Raw genomic sequence first — 16,072 nt, 5'->3', positions numbered from 1 at the left:
ATTGAAGAATTTGGGTGAACTTCACAAGGAATGGACTGAGGCTGGGTTCAAGGCATCAAGGGCCACCACACACTGCCATGTCGAGGAATTTGGCCACAGTTGTTGTATTCCTCTTGTCAAGCCACTCTTGAACCACAGACAACGTCAGAGGTGTCTTAGGTGGGCTAAGGAGAAGAAGAACTGGACTGTTGTCCAGTGGTTCAAAGTCCTCTTTTCAGATGAGAGCAAGTTTTGTATTTCATTTGGAAACCAAGGTCCTAGAGTCTGGAGGAAGGGTGGAGAAGCTCATAGCCCAAGTTGCTTGAAGTCCAGTGTTAAGTTTCCACAGTCTGTGATGATTTGGGGTGCAATGTCATCTGCTGGTGTTGGTTCACTGTGTTTTTTGAAAACCAAATTACTGCACCCGTTTACCAAGAAATTTTAGAGCACTTCATGCTTCCTTCTGCTGACCAGCTTTTTGAAGCTGCTGATTTCATTTTCTAGCGATTTGGTGACTGCCCACACTGCCAAAAACACCAAAAGTTGGTTAAATGGCCATGGTGTTGGTATGCTTGACTGGCCAGCAAACTCACCAGACCTGAACCCCATAGACAATCTATGGGGTATTGTCAAGAGGAAAATGAGAAATGAGAAACAAAATAATGTAGATGAGCTGAAGGCCACTGTCAAAGAAACCTGGGCTTCCATACCACCTCAGCAGTGCCACAAACTGATCAACTCCATGCCACACCAAATTGAGGCAGTAATTAAAGCAAAAGGAGCCCCTACCAAATATTGAGTACATATACAGTAAAAGAACATACTTTCCAGAAGGCCAACAATTCACTAAAAATGTTTTTTATAGGTCTTATGAGGTATTTTAATTTATTGAAATAGTGAATTGGTGTTTTTTGTTAAATGTGGACCAAAATCATCACAATTAAAAAACCCAATGGCTTAAACTACCTCAGTCTGTGTGTACTGAATTTATATAATACACGAGTTTCACTATTTGAGTTGAATTACTGAAATAAATGGACTTTTCCACAATATTCTAATTTATTGAGATGCATCTGTATGTTGGAGATGGTACACATTCTGAGCTTTGGGTCATATGTGACATGATTGTTAGGGTTTTGGACTTGCTTCCTGTGTTTTGTTTTTTTTTGTGTGTGTTTTTTGTGTCACATCTGTTCTTTTTCCTCGGTGGATAAATGAGGCAAATAACACTGCTTCTGTTCACTAGTGGGTCAACAACTTCGATGTCACCCCTGTTCCTATTCCCATGGGGAAGTTAATGAGGTCAATGCCACCACCACGCCTGTCCATGAAGGGATCCAGAACTCTACCGCTGTTCCAGTTCCCATGCCTCACTGGGTCAATAACAATGTCACCTTCCCATTGCTTGTGTCCCAGTGGGTCGATGGAGATGCTGCCTCTGGCCCTGACTCATGATGGGTTGATGACGACACCACCATTCCAGCCCCAGTGTTTCGGTGGGTCACCGGTGATGCCACTGCTCCAGTTTCTGCATCTTGGTGGGTCAACGGCAACATCACCGCTTCAGTTTCTGCATCTCGGTGGGTCACCAGCAACATCACCGCTCCTGTTCCTATAGCTTGGAGGGTCACCAGTGACACTACCTTTCCATTCCCTGTATCTCGGTAGGTCATGAATGATACCACATCTGTCTGAGTCCTGGTGGGTCACCAGTGATGCCACTGCCCTAGTGTTCCTTCTGAACAGCCTTTTTGGCTTCTTGCCTGGTCCCGAGATTGTCCGCCAGATTGGCCTCTTCATAATCCTGGTTGGTCTTGAGGTTGTCCACCAGAGTAGCCTCTGCTGTTTCCTGTTTGGTCCTGAGATCATCCTCAATACTGTCCTCATTCCTTTACCTGGTCTTTCAATCACCCCAAGGGTGGCTGCACTCAGCCCATTTCAGTGGCCACATCTTTGGACTATGGACCTTTCTGACGGTTTTGGTTTTTGTTCGTGAAATGAATTACAACAGGTAGCATAGCACCAACAATAACATCCTGGAACAGTAGAATCATTTTGTTAACACACATCACACACAGCGGACACATTAGCCTCAATCAGTCAAAACAAGCAGGTACTGTGCTGCAGGGATTTGTAGTCATTAAGAGGACACAGTGACATTCATGATTACCTCTGTGCTGATCATTTACCACCTCATTCACAGGCTGGCTGCTCAGTCAGGTAAAACAAGGAGTCCCTGTACAGGAACATTTCCAGACATGCAGTAACCTCAGGCTCTGTATTTTTCTCCACACCCTCTGGTCACAGTGCAGCAGGAAGTAAGATATATCCACAAATACAGAAATACAGGCTTCTCTACAAAAAAAGCGATGTGGCTGTTTCAAGATGCACAATAAGGACAAGAAGTGGACTGCATGCTCGAGTTACCAGAAAACAGCCATTGCTGTAGAAAAGCCACAAAACAGCCCACTTATAATATTCCAAACCTCACTAATTTTGGAACAAAGTCATTTGGAGTGATGAGAACAAAATTGAACTTTATGGTCATAACCATAAACGTTTTGTTTGGAAAAGAGTCAACAAGGCCTATGAAGAACATTTCATCACCGTCAAGCATGGAGGGGATCTCTGCTGTTTTGTTTTGGGTTTTTTTTGTCAAGGGGGCGGTGAACTGCAGTAGCACAAGGCAGTCAGTCAACATTGCAAAATTGATGGCAAGATGAATGCAGCATTTTATCAAAAAATATTAGAGGAAAATTTGCATTCATTAGCTGCATTTGGACTTTCCAGAATGACAAGGATCTGAAACACAAAGTTGACCCTTTAGTGGCTGCAGCAGACCAAAGTGAAGATTCTGGAGTGGCCATTACAGTATCCTGACCTCAATATCATTGAGCCACTTTGGAGAAATCTCAAACATGCAGTTCATGGAAGACAACCCAAGAATTTAAGGGATGTGTAAGCTTTTTGAGAATGGGCAGCATTACATCTAAGCATCTTGTTTTCTTTTTTGTTATGCTCTGCTTAATGATTATGTAGCAGAAATGACTACACTGTCAATTGCTATAAGCTATAGACTTTAATTTGGTGACTAATAACTACGGTTTGCATGAGACATCAGTTAGCCAGAATGCACTTATCTGTTAGCAGAAGTTAGCCATTTAGCTTTGGAGATTCCACATGGCCAGAGTGAGTGAGAGTGTGTGCTAAGTCAGTTTATAGCACTTTCACATTCTTGTGTAGAGATAAGGGAGGTTTCCTTTGCATTCTTGTGTTTCATTACACTGAAAACTGATCAGATGTCTAGGAAGCAATTGAAATTTATTGCCAAAAGTCAAAGGTGTGATGGCAGGGCTGTGCATTCTAATGCAAGAAAGTACAAGGACAGGGGGTTTGTGGTCTCTGGAGACAGGATCTGGGATCTCCATCTGATAAGGAGAGACAGTCCAGAGAACAGTGGAAGTCTTCTGCTTGGCTCTCAATGCCTAGAAGCAAAGTCTAATATGTTAATTATGAATATTATTGCAACTTTTTTGTAATCCAGCTTCCAAAGCCAACACAACTTAATTCAGTACATTAGTAGCCTACCTTTGTTAGCCAGAATGGCAAATTCTTTAAGTGTAAAATAAACCACATTAGTTTTATCTTTTCTCTATCTGCTGTTGTTTTTAATATAGTATAGTATTATTATAGTAATCTATTCTGGATTACTATATGATTACTATATGGATTATTAAGTATGATTACAACAAATATGATCACTCTCAAAACAGAAAATCTATCGAGACATCAAGTGTTTCTTAGTGTTTTTCTCAGGTCTTAAAAGAATGATGAAACATTTTGGGGCAAAAATGCAGAGCAGTAAACCATAGCTAGAGGCAAGAATTGCAAAGATTTCCACAGCAACAACATACTTCCCAGGAGAGCTAATGTAAGCTGGGACAAAGGTCACCCAGACAACACAGAAGATCAGCATGCTGAACGTGATCAGTTTGGCTTCATTGAATTTATCAGGAAGTTTCCGAGCCAGAAAGGCCAAGAGGAGGCAGGTGCAGGCCAGCAGGCCAATGTAGCCCAGTACCAGTGAGAAGCCCACCACAGAGGCCATGGCACACTTCAAGGTGACCTTTGACCCTTGGAAACCCAAATCATGTTTAGGCACTGGGGGGCTGAGGAAAAGCCAGGTGGCACAGATAATAACCTGCATGCAAAGTGCACATATTTCTTTGTTATTATTTAATATCAACTGAAGATTCTGATACAAAAATAAGATGTTCTCATCATTTAATGACTAGAACAGTATTCCCACCTGTATACAGGTGAAGAGGCAGACACTTCCTCTCTGCTGGAGCGGCCCAAACCATTTCATCAAGGCTTCAGCACCAGGCCGAGCTGAGCGGAAAACTGCCAGAACCACTATGGTTTTTACCAGAAGGCAGGAAACACAAAGAACAAAGCTGATCCCAAATGCTGCCTGCTGGAGCCGACAAGACCAGACTGATGGACGACCAATGAACACCAGTGAGCACAGGAAGCAGAGCTTCAGTGACAGAAGAAGCAGGAAGCTCAGTTCTGAGTTGTTGGCTCGCACCTTGAGGGAAACCAAATTAACAGCCACAGATGTGGTCAGTTAAAGAGTTAGAGACTTTTTTTTTATTCTTCATAGTCAATAAAATTAAAGAAAGAAATGCAACATACTCTGTTACATTATGCTGGGCTCTTACCACAGGTGAGTGACGATAGTAAAGAAACACCACAAACACAGCTGTTGTCACCATGGCACCCGACACAGCTGCTGTAGTCAGGGTAATACCCAAAGCTTCATTAAAGGAAAGGAAGTCCAGCTGGGGAGGGATGCAGGCAGTTCGTTCAACGTTGGACCAGAACTCAGATGGACAACGCTCACAGTGAAGGGAACCTGGAAGAGGAAGGCACACAAAATCAGGAAGGAGAAAAAACTTGGGAAAAATGTAGATAAGCTGAAAAGCATTATAAAAAATCATGACTAATGCCTATTGAAAGTTGTGGAGTTACTGCAGTGGTGACTGTATAAACTATTTATAGGAACACCTTATGTTTCCTCACCAGTTTTGTTGCTAATCTCCCCTTCAGCACATGGGATACAGTCAAAGCAGCAGACAGGTTCCCCTTTCCTGTTGGCCATTCGGGTACCTGGGGGGCAGCTCTCACTGCACACTGAAACAGGGACCTATACAATAAACCAACCCATAATTAAGTCAAAGTAAATGTATTCTCAACAGCATAATATCAATCTATAAAAAACTTTGAAGTGATATAAATCAGCATTATTTTCCTAAATGATACCTGACTGGATCCTGTGTTCCATTGAATAGCTGACTCATTAAGGTGAATGTCAAACCCATTCACACGACCAAACACAACAAGCTTCAGTGACCCCTCAGGGGTCTTCTGCCAGTTGACAAGGTCATACTTAGCTGGAACATCAGCCCCTTGAAAGTAAAACATTTCACCCTGTGGCGTGGTGAAATTTACACTGTTCAAGTGCTGAAACAACTGTAAAATCCACAAAGTATTGAAACAGGTCACATTGTATTGACAGAGCCTGTGTAACATAATATTTGTCACAAATGTATTTTGGATTGGAAAGACTGATAATTATACCTCAATGGGTTGGATGTTATAGTCAATAAAATTAAAGAAAGAAATGCAACATACTCTGTTACATTATGCTGGGCTCTTACCACAGGTGAGTGACGATAGTAAAGAAACACCACAAACACAGCTGTTGTCACCATGGCACCCGACACAGCTGCTGTAGTCAGGGTAATACCCAAAGCCTCATTAAAGGAAAGGAAGTCCAGCTGGGGAGGGATGCAGGCAGTTCGTTCAACGTTGGACCAGAACTCAGATGGACAACGCTCACAGTGAAGGGAACCTGGAAGAGGAAGGCACACAAAATCAGGAAGGAGAAAAAACTTGGGAAAAATGTAGATAAGCTGAAAAGCATTATAAAAAATCATGACTAATGCCTATTGAAAGTTGTGGAGTTACTGCAGTGGTGACTGTATAAACTATTTATAGGAACACCTTATGTTTCCTCACCAGTTTTGTTGCTAATCTCCCCTTCAGCACATGGGATACAGTCAAAGCAGCAGACAGGTTCCCCTTTCCTGTTGGCCATTCGGGTACCTGGAGGGCAGCTCTCACTGCACACTGAAACAGGGACCTATACACAAACCCAAAAAGGATTCAGAATAAAAAAGAGGCATATTTGTTAATAGCCTTGAGACAGTTTATTGATCTGTTTACCTGATTGGATCCTGTGCTCCACTGAATAGCTGACTCATTAAGGTGGATGTCAGTTCCATCCACACGACCAATCAAAACGAGTTTCAGGGGCCCCTCAGGAGTGTTCTGCCAGTTGACAAGGTCATACGTTGCTGGAATGTCAGCACCATGGAAATAAAACATGTCCCCTTGTGGTGTGGTGACGGTCACATTGTTCAAGTGCTGCAACAGCTGAAAGCATCAAATGTGAGAAACTGCTGATATTTCACTATATGAACACTGCATTTACTGTATCATATTCAGTTCATCAAAACATTAACAACAATCACTGTAGTCATTAAGAGGACACAGTGACATTCATGGTTACCTCTATGGGCTTGATGTGTTTTGGAGAGGAACAAGAGGAAATGTTGTTTCTGGGAGAGTTTATGCTGGGGCACGACAGAAGGCTGTGAAGGGCGTGGGCTGCAGCATAAACAGCAAGGTAGACATTATATGACACCCTTAGCTGGGAGGTGTCAGTGAAGGGATGCTGCACTCCCTCCAGGGACTCTGTACCTTTGCACGGTGGTAGAGAAGCTTTCTGAAGAGACCTCTTGGCAAAAGATGAAGTAGAAACATTTGAGAAATGATTAGACTTTGTTGTGAAGGGTGAAGATGAATGTGAAAAGAGAGGTACGTCTTCAGGACTGCATCCAAACTCTGTTTCCCACAGTTCTCTCAGGAATTCGTCATCAGGCCTCTGAAGTGGGTGCAACTTTCTCAGATAATATTCAAATCCAGGTATTGTTGAACTTCGAATGGCCACACCGAGAACACCATCTGCCACCTTTGAGATGGCAGGATCTTGGAGAAGATCATCACTGGTGCTCCAGGCCTCACTGGCCACAAACTGTCTGTCAGTCACCTACAGCAGGATGACATAGAAATAAATTCCATCAAGACAAAAAGCCTGACATTTGTTTTCTAAACAAAATCTTTATTTAAAGATGAATTGTGTAGTTACTCACATTTCTCGTGGCCAGTTCCAGAAATAGTTGCTTTACATCAATGAACCAGCAAAAGATCAGAATCACCCTGGCAAATGAAGCTTGAATGATGAGGGCAACACGTCTGGCATCACTCACAATTGTTTCACTGCGGACAGTTTCTATGAATTCCAAACACACCCCTTTACCTTTAATTTCTTCCTGAAATGCCTGAAATATTAAGTTTAAAACCACACATATATTCATACTTGTTATTTGTATATGTGCTGGTTATACATGAGACATCTTCAGGTAATTTACAACTTACAGTAATGACAAAAATATACAGTACACCTGTAAGGCAAGTTGACCATAGTCAGTGTTTTCAAGCACAGCTCCAATCCAAGTCCAGTGGAATCGTATGGCCAGTTGTGCAATGACCCTGACTTGGTAAATATCACTGGGGATTGTCCTGAAGAAGTTGTCCGGAAGAAGTTCGGAAACTGATGCCGGTCACTGAGACATGGGCAACTAGCCAAGTAACTGATCTGAGGGAAAAATACAAAACTATTAAAATTTCATACTTTATATGTATACTTTAAAGGAATAACAATATTCATAAATTTAAATATAATAAAATTGTATACACCTCTCAATATGGACTGTGTAAAAAACGTCTAATCAGAAATTTAGTTATTTAAGTAAAGAAACTCACAACTGGCACAGAGAGAGGCCCCAGAATCCTTGATAGAATTATTCCTGTTGTTGACGAGGAAGCACCAATGACCAAAGAAACAGACTGACCACCTGATGAAAGCATTAGACAGAAGGACAATTTTTACATAGTAAATGAATATCAGTTGATGATTTCATGCACATAGCAAATGTTAACTGCATACTAAATTACTTCAGGCCATACTTGTTGTTTCTCCAGGTTGTTCATAATTTTCAGCATGCAGCGTAAATGCTGTAAAGTTGCAGTTTTGTTTATCTCCTCCAATCATGTCCAGTGCAGTTTTCAAAGCCCAGGGGTATCGGCCACAGTAATCAAGTATGTCGTAGCCCAGCTTCACTCCTGGCAGCAACGTGCTGTTATGATTGATTTCTTCCACCGCAAAAGCCATAGCATACATATATTTTAATGGCTCCAAATCTAAACTGAGACCACAAAAGACATATACAGTAGATATAAATGTTAGTGATGTCAAAAATAACATGATAATAATGAGTTAACAAGTTCCTCTTAATGTCGTCAATTTTTTTTTCGGATTAACACACACACATTCTGTGATTATGACCCTCAGCCTGCCCTGTAGTTTGGGAAATTTGGAAGTGATGCTACAGAAGAAATGAGCAGAAATGGATAAAGTAAAGGGCCTTCTGATGTTTAACCTCAAAGTCCTGCCACATGGGTCTCTAATCGGTCTCCTAGCTGTAGCAGACTGATTAATACTGTGGAGGACGAGGTTCTGCTTGAAATAATTTGCATCACATCCAAAGGCTGCACATAGGAATTGCCTTCAAGAACCACCCCTGCAACCAAGATACACAAATTGCATGAAGATGAAAAAGCTAAAGTGGAGGACACACTGGAACAGACAAATACACGTGCATTCACTGGAAATTACTGGGCTTCTCTCAGTACTCACAGTTACCTCAGGGTCCCTTCACAGTACATTTAGAGTCAGTGGTGGAAGAAGTACTCAGATCTTTTACTTTGGTAAAAGTAGCAATACAACAGTGTAAAAATACTCTGTTACAGGTAAATGTCCTGCATTCAAAATGTTACTTAAATAAAAGTAAAAAAGAATTTGCATCAAAACATACTTAAAGTATTAAAAGAACTCAATATGCAGAATGGCACATTTCACATTCACATTGTGTATCACATCATTGTATTACAATTACTGATGCATTATTGCGTACGTCACATTTAATGTTGCAGCTGGTAAAAGGGTGGGGGACTAGTTTAACTGGCTTATATGCATTTAATTTGAATTACAGCAGTGAGGTCTGATAATTATAATGTATTTTATAATTATACTGCATTTTTTGTATTCATCTGGTTGTGAAAACTAACTAGTAAGTAAAGTTATAAAATAAATGTAGTGGAATAAAAAGTACAATATTTGACTAAAATGTAGTAAAGTCAAAGTATGAAGTAACAGATACTGAAAATTCTCAAGTAAAGCTGCAAGGAAGAAAAAGTGCTGACACAAGTACATGACACAAAATGATTCCTCTCTATAGTGATAGTAGAAAAACAACTAGTGCTAGAAGGTGATCAGCCTGTATGAACATACCTCAAAATTGTATGTAAGTACAATACTTAAGTAAGTCTACTTAGTTACAGTCCACCACTGCTTAGAACAAATTTAAAACAAAAATGCGTGATTATTTGAAACTAATCGCGAGTTAGCCATGGACAATTGTGCGATTAATTGCGATTAAATATTTGAATCGATTGGCTACACTAATAAATATATATCACTTCTGACTAAACGACAGATGCCTAGAATGTTGAACAATTCAGCAGCAGAACAAATACAGTATGCTAAATATATGATCATACAGTTGAACCTACACCTCTCTAAAACTATGTAAATTAAAAAAGACATTATAATCTTCATAATGGGAGAATTTATTGCAGGACTGTTACTGATTTTTTTTTTATTTTAATAAGAATGACAACAAACACAATATATTAGAAATGCAGACAATGTGTTACTATAATATGAACAATATTAAATCACCAGACATCTTGTATCAACAACATAGTGCATGTTGTAATTACCCAGTGCAAGGTTCATAATGTGGAGGCTTGGTGAAGCCGTGGTCTAAAGCTGAAGGTATGTAATGTAGGTTAAAAAGTCCACCAATAATCACATCTCCATCCTGAGTGAGGCTCTTATTACTTGGTGCACCCCACTGAGAACACACTGTCGCCTGAACCACCTTCAGGTCCGTCTGTTTGCCCACTACACTGAGAAGCAGCAGAGAGAGGGCTGAGGAGGGCCACCGGGTCAAGAGCCAGGGCAACCAACACATGGATGCAGACATTCTGGACATGTAAAACATTTAGGTCACTGTTATCTGAATGTCAGAATGTATGAGCCAGAAGTCCAATAAATTCACTCAGAGTAAAACACAAATCCCGTTAAAACCAACCTTCAGACAAATCAATAATGTATCTCGTTGTAAACGTTCAACAGCTCCTTACACCAAAGACAAATCACATTAAACTCCAGATGCCCAAATATAACATCATAGGTTTATGTCAGTTACCTGCACAAAGGAAAGACATTATAAAGACAAACATATTTCACTAGGTTTAAAATATCCTGTCACAAACAGTTAAGTGTGAAAATGATATATTGACTAAAACGTTACCTCCTCCCAGTTCACACAAGTGAATTGCTGATGTGACTATTTATAACAGGTGTCCGGAAGAAGTTCGGAAACTGATGCCGGTCACTGAGACATGGGCAACTAGCCAAGTAACTGATCTGAGGGAAAAATACAAAACTATTAAAATTTCATACTTTATATGTATACTTTAAAGGAATAACAATATTCATAAATTTAAATATAATAAAATTGTATACACCTCTCAATATGGACTGTGTAAAAAACGTCTAATCAGAAATTTAGTTATTTAAGTAAAGAAACTCACAACTGGCACAGAGAGAGGCCCCAGAATCCTTGATAGAATTATTCCTGTTGTTGACGAGGAAGCACCAATGACCAAAGAAACAGACTGACCACCTGATGAAAGCATTAGACAGAAGGACAATTTTTACATAGTAAATGAATATCAGTTGATGATTTCATGCACATAGCAAATGTTAACTGCATACTAAATTACTTCAGGCCATACTTGTTGTTTCTCCAGGTTGTTCATAATTTTCAGCATGCAGCGTAAATGCTGTAAAGTTGCAGTTTTGTTTATCTCCTCCAATCATGTCCAGTGCAGTTTTCAAAGCCCAGGGGTATCGGCCACAGTAATCAAGTATGTCGTAGCCCAGCTTCACTCCTGGCAGCAACGTGCTGTTATGATTGATTTCTTCCACCGCAAAAGCCATAGCATACATATATTTTAATGGCTCCAAATCTAAACTGAGACCACAAAAGACATATACAGTAGATATAAATGTTAGTGATGTCAAAAATAACATGATAATAATGAGTTAACAAGTTCCTCTTAATGTCGTCAATTTTTTTTTCGGATTAACACACACACATTCTGTGATTATGACCCTCAGCCTGCCCTGTAGTTTGGGAAATTTGGAAGTGATGCTACAGAAGAAATGAGCAGAAATGGATAAAGTAAAGGGCCTTCTGATGTTTAACCTCAAAGTCCTGCCACATGGGTCTCTAATCGGTCTCCTAGCTGTAGCAGACTGATTAATACTGTGGAGGACGAGGTTCTGCTTGAAATAATTTGCATCACATCCAAAGGCTGCACATAGGAATTGCCTTCAAGAACCACCCCTGCAACCAAGATACACAAATTGCATGAAGATGAAAAAGCTAAAGTGGAGGACACACTGGAACAGACAAATACACGTGCATTCACTGGAAATTACTGGGCTTCTCTCAGTACTCACAGTTACCTCAGGGTCCCTTCACAGTACATTTAGAGTCAGTGGTGGAAGAAGTACTCAGATCTTTTACTTTGGTAAAAGTAGCAATACAACAGTGTAAAAATACTCTGTTACAGGTAAATGTCCTGCATTCAAAATGTTACTTAAATAAAAGTAAAAAAGAATTTGCATCAAAACATACTTAAAGTACTAAAAGAACTCAATATGCAGAATGGCACATTTCACATTCACATTGTGTATCACATCATTGTATTACAATTACTGATGCATTATTGCGTACGTCACATTTAATGTTGCAGCTGGTAAAAGGGTGGGGGACTAGTTTAACTGGCTTATATGCATTTAATTTGAATTACAGCAGTGAGGTCTGATAATTATAATGTATTTTATAATTATACTGCATTTTTTGTATTCATCTGGTTGTGAAAACTAACTAGTAAGTAAAGTTATAAAATAAATGTAGTGGAATAAAAAGTACAATATTTGACTAAAATGTAGTAAAGTCAAAGTATGAAGTAACAGATACTGAAAATTCTCAAGTAAAGCTGCAAGGAAGAAAAAGTGCTGACACAAGTACATGACACAAAATGATTCCTCTCTATAGTGATAGTAGAAAAACAACTAGTGCTAGAAGGTGATCAGCCTGTATGAACATACCTCAAAATTGTATGTAAGTACAATACTTAAGTAAGTCTACTTAGTTACAGTCCACCACTGCTTAGAACAAATTTAAAACAAAAATGCGTGATTATTTGAAACTAATCGCGAGTTAGCCATGGACAATTGTGCGATTAATTGCGATTAAATATTTGAATCGATTGGCTACACTAATAAATATATATCACTTCTGACTAAACGACAGATGCCTAGAATGTTGAACAATTCAGCAGCAGAACAAATACAGTATGCTAAATATATGATCATACAGTTGAACCTACACCTCTCTAAAACTATGTAAATTAAAAAAGACATTATAATCTTCATAATGGGAGAATTTATTGCAGGACTGTTACTGATTTTTTTTTTATTTTAATAAGAATGACAACAAACACAATATATTAGAAATGCAGACAATGTGTTACTATAATATGAACAATATTAAATCACCAGACATCTTGTATCAACAACATAGTGCATGTTGTAATTACCCAGTGCAAGGTTCATAATGTGGAGGCTTGGTGAAGCCGTGGTCTAAAGCTGAAGGTATGTAATGTAGGTTAAAAAGTCCACCAATAATCACATCTCCATCCTGAGTGAGGCTCTTATTACTTGGTGCACCCCACTGAGAACACACTGTCGCCTGAACCACCTTCAGGTCCGTCTGTTTGCCCACTACACTGAGAAGCAGCAGAGAGAGGGCTGAGGAGGGCCACCGGGTCAAGAGCCAGGGCAACCAACACATGGATGCAGACATTCTGGACATGTAAAACATTTAGGTCACTGTTATCTGAATGTCAGAATGTATGAGCCAGAAGTCCAATAAATTCACTCAGAGTAAAACACAAATCCCATTAAAACCGTTTGATCAAACCTGACAACAGAGTGCAATACCTTCAGACAAATCAATAATGTATCTCGTTGTAAACGTTCAACAGCTCCTTACACCAAAGACAAATCACATTAAACTCCAGATGCCCAAATATAACATCATGGTTTCATGTCAGTTACCTGCACAAAGGAAAGACATTATAAAGACAAACATATTTCACTAGGTTTAAAATGTCCTGTCACAATGATTAAGTGTGAAAATGATATACTGACTAAAACGTTACCTCCTCCCAGTTCACACAAGTGAATTGCTGATGTGACTATTTATAACAGGTGTAAAGCTGCAAGGAAGAAAAAGTGCTGACACAAGTACATGACACAAAATGATTCCTCTCTATAGTGATAGTAGAAAAACAACTAGTGCTAGAAGGTGATCAGCCTGTATGAACGTAGCAGCAGTGTGTATGTCTGTACAGTAGGTTTGCTGCAGTTCAGCAGCTCTTAACCTGGAGGTCAGGAACCTCCCCACTGTGTCATGAGGGGGTTCACATGAAGGATGCTAAGATACGTTCATATGAAAAAAAACATGCAAACCCGTTTGTGTTTTTTCATGAGTATATAAATATTTCTTGGTACCAATGTCAAATAAAAACTCATTCTGAGACCAGCTCCTGATTGCACAAGTTATGTTGTTTGTGTAGTTGGGCTACAGAGACATGGAGTGATTTACAGTCTTTGTAATCATAAAATCCTAATATGCTGAGACTAAACATTTGGCAGGTGGGTGTAGGCATGTGCAGCTGTGTTTCTGGTTGTATGTTGTATTATTTTTTCTGTTCCAGAACCACACACACATTTTGTCTATTTCTGCAATGAACCCCAGAAAAGGAAACATCTCTGTCCTTGTCCATTCTGAGCAGTGACTCCTGGCTGCTAACATTTATCAACCAGTCAACATACACTCATATCCCCCCCAAAAAAGCATCCTTCACTCTTTTCCCTCACTGACAAAACTGAAGCATGGACCAGAAAATTATTGTGGTCCTAGACAAAACAACTTTGATGCTTTCTCATCAATGGATGATTTTGAGAACAAGAACAATATAGCAAAAGTTGACTTGTGGGACATTGTCAGGGTTCATCTCAGTGGAATGTGAATTCAGTTTTGTATTTCCCTCAAAAGCTGGTACAGAGCACATACAGTCATTTCAAATGCTTTTGCAGTGACAAAGTTGACAGGAATGGCATTTAAAGTGTAGGAGAAAGCTACTGATGTCTGGAAGTGATACGTTTCAGGAGCAGATGTTTGTGGAGAAGCCTGAATATTGGGTATCAGTAAACTGAGATCTCAATGACAACACAATAAAAAAATGTCTCCCATACACATCAACCTGCGTCCTGAGATGCGACAAGTGCAGGCTAGAGTGCCTTGGCTTCTTGTCCAGCCTACCTACTGCACCTGCTGCAAAAGGTGGTTTTACCCCAAGGCTGTCTGAAGTCAGCTGAATGTTCTCTCTCTGTGGAGCTGTCCTGGCTTTGCCAAAGCACCCCCAACATCTCCAAAGCACAGTGACAGTCATCTTACCTGCATCTTGACAAAACATGGCAAATGGTAACTGATGCAGCCTAAGAAAACAAACCTTTATATATTACATGTTTGGACATCTACCTCTGCAATCTCTGTGGCACCATCATTATTATCATGACATCAACAAAGTGAATCAGCTTCAGTGAAAGCAATAGCATTGATACCCGGACTGGTCAGTCATCTCGTCTGAAGGTCAAAGCAGCCTATATTAACATCAGTTCATATTTAATTCATTTTATAAATCTGAGCAGCAACCTCTTCATGAGGTAGCAGGGAACCATTTCAGGCTGACTCTGCACTGAGTGAGTAATGTAAAGACTACACTCACAGAAGAAATGACAGAAATCAACCAGATGGTTGCAGAATAATACTCAGCATGACCTAGTTGGTCTAAAACACAAGTAAAGTAGGCCAAGTACACTTCTCCACCATCATCTGCCTCTTTGATGGGACCAGGTGTAATATGTTTGTGAGTGACTAGTGTGGGTGCTAAGTATCCACTCTGGTCCTCATATACATTTTTTCTAAGCTCTGAGGGAAATTTGTTAAGTCTGTGAAAATAACTGCCCTGATTTCCCCTTTTTTTATTTCCGGTGTCTCTCTAAGTATGACCAAATAAAAATTTCTGGGACTTCAAGGCCGCTAAAAAAAACTATATATTCATAACCGACTTAGTAATTTTACTTCAAATTTTACTTTTGACTTGTATTTAAATGAACAGTAGGGATAGAATAAGATGTTGTACAGCTGCACAAGCTAATTGCAGACATACATACAAAGTTCAACAAGAAGTAAACCTTGCAGAGAGGAGCAGGAGGAAGAATCCAGGCATTAAATGGTATAAAAGTTCCATCTAGTGGTTGTTTTTCAGCATATCCAGTCTGAGCAAAACAGTAATGTCCATATTTTCAGCCCTTCTTTTTTCAACTTAGAACAAATGGCAGCATATTTTAATGGTTCTCTCACTGATGTGATTTTGCCATCTACATTAACTAATGTGAGTTAGTCTGAGGCTCCAGCATTTTAATACCAGTTAAACACATTTGAACAAGGTAAAAACAAAACATATTACACCGACCCTTTGTTGAAGGACTGAATCTTTATTATTAACTTTGAATCAATGCACATTTATAGTTTAATAAAAAAATAGCATATTATGGTTCACAAGCTGTACT

General features: G+C 39.6%; 2 protein-coding genes across 2 annotated transcripts in view; both read right to left on the bottom strand.

Annotated features, from left to right (window-relative positions):
* Positions 1-1,652, bottom strand: part of LOC109973085 (extracellular calcium-sensing receptor-like) — an 8,688-nt gene extending 7,036 nt beyond the window's left edge. Inside the window, exon 1 of the mRNA XM_020622409.1 lies at positions 1,374-1,652. Coding sequence (XP_020478065.1) covers positions 1,374-1,652 — 279 coding nt within the window. The remainder of the gene's footprint in view (positions 1-1,373) is intronic.
* A 2,105-nt stretch (positions 1,653-3,757) lies between these two features.
* Positions 3,758-8,341, bottom strand: LOC109973084 (extracellular calcium-sensing receptor-like). Its single transcript, XM_020622408.1, is given in 12 exon segments — positions 3,758-4,180; positions 4,289-4,570; positions 5,703-5,896; positions 6,064-6,187; positions 6,271-6,480; positions 6,617-6,844; positions 6,929-7,156; positions 7,260-7,448; positions 7,572-7,712; positions 7,715-7,765; positions 7,933-8,024; positions 8,137-8,341. Coding segments are annotated over 12 exon segments (2,367 nt in total).
* Positions 8,342-16,072: the final 7,731 nt, after the last annotated feature.

The sequence above is a fragment of the Monopterus albus genome, unplaced genomic scaffold, assembly GCF_001952655.1.
Source record: "Monopterus albus unplaced genomic scaffold, M_albus_1.0 scaffold280.1, whole genome shotgun sequence".
NCBI lineage: Eukaryota > Metazoa > Chordata > Actinopteri > Synbranchiformes > Synbranchidae > Monopterus > Monopterus albus.
The sequence above is the reverse complement of the archived record's forward strand: the minus strand, read 5'-3'. Positions and strand labels throughout refer to the sequence as shown.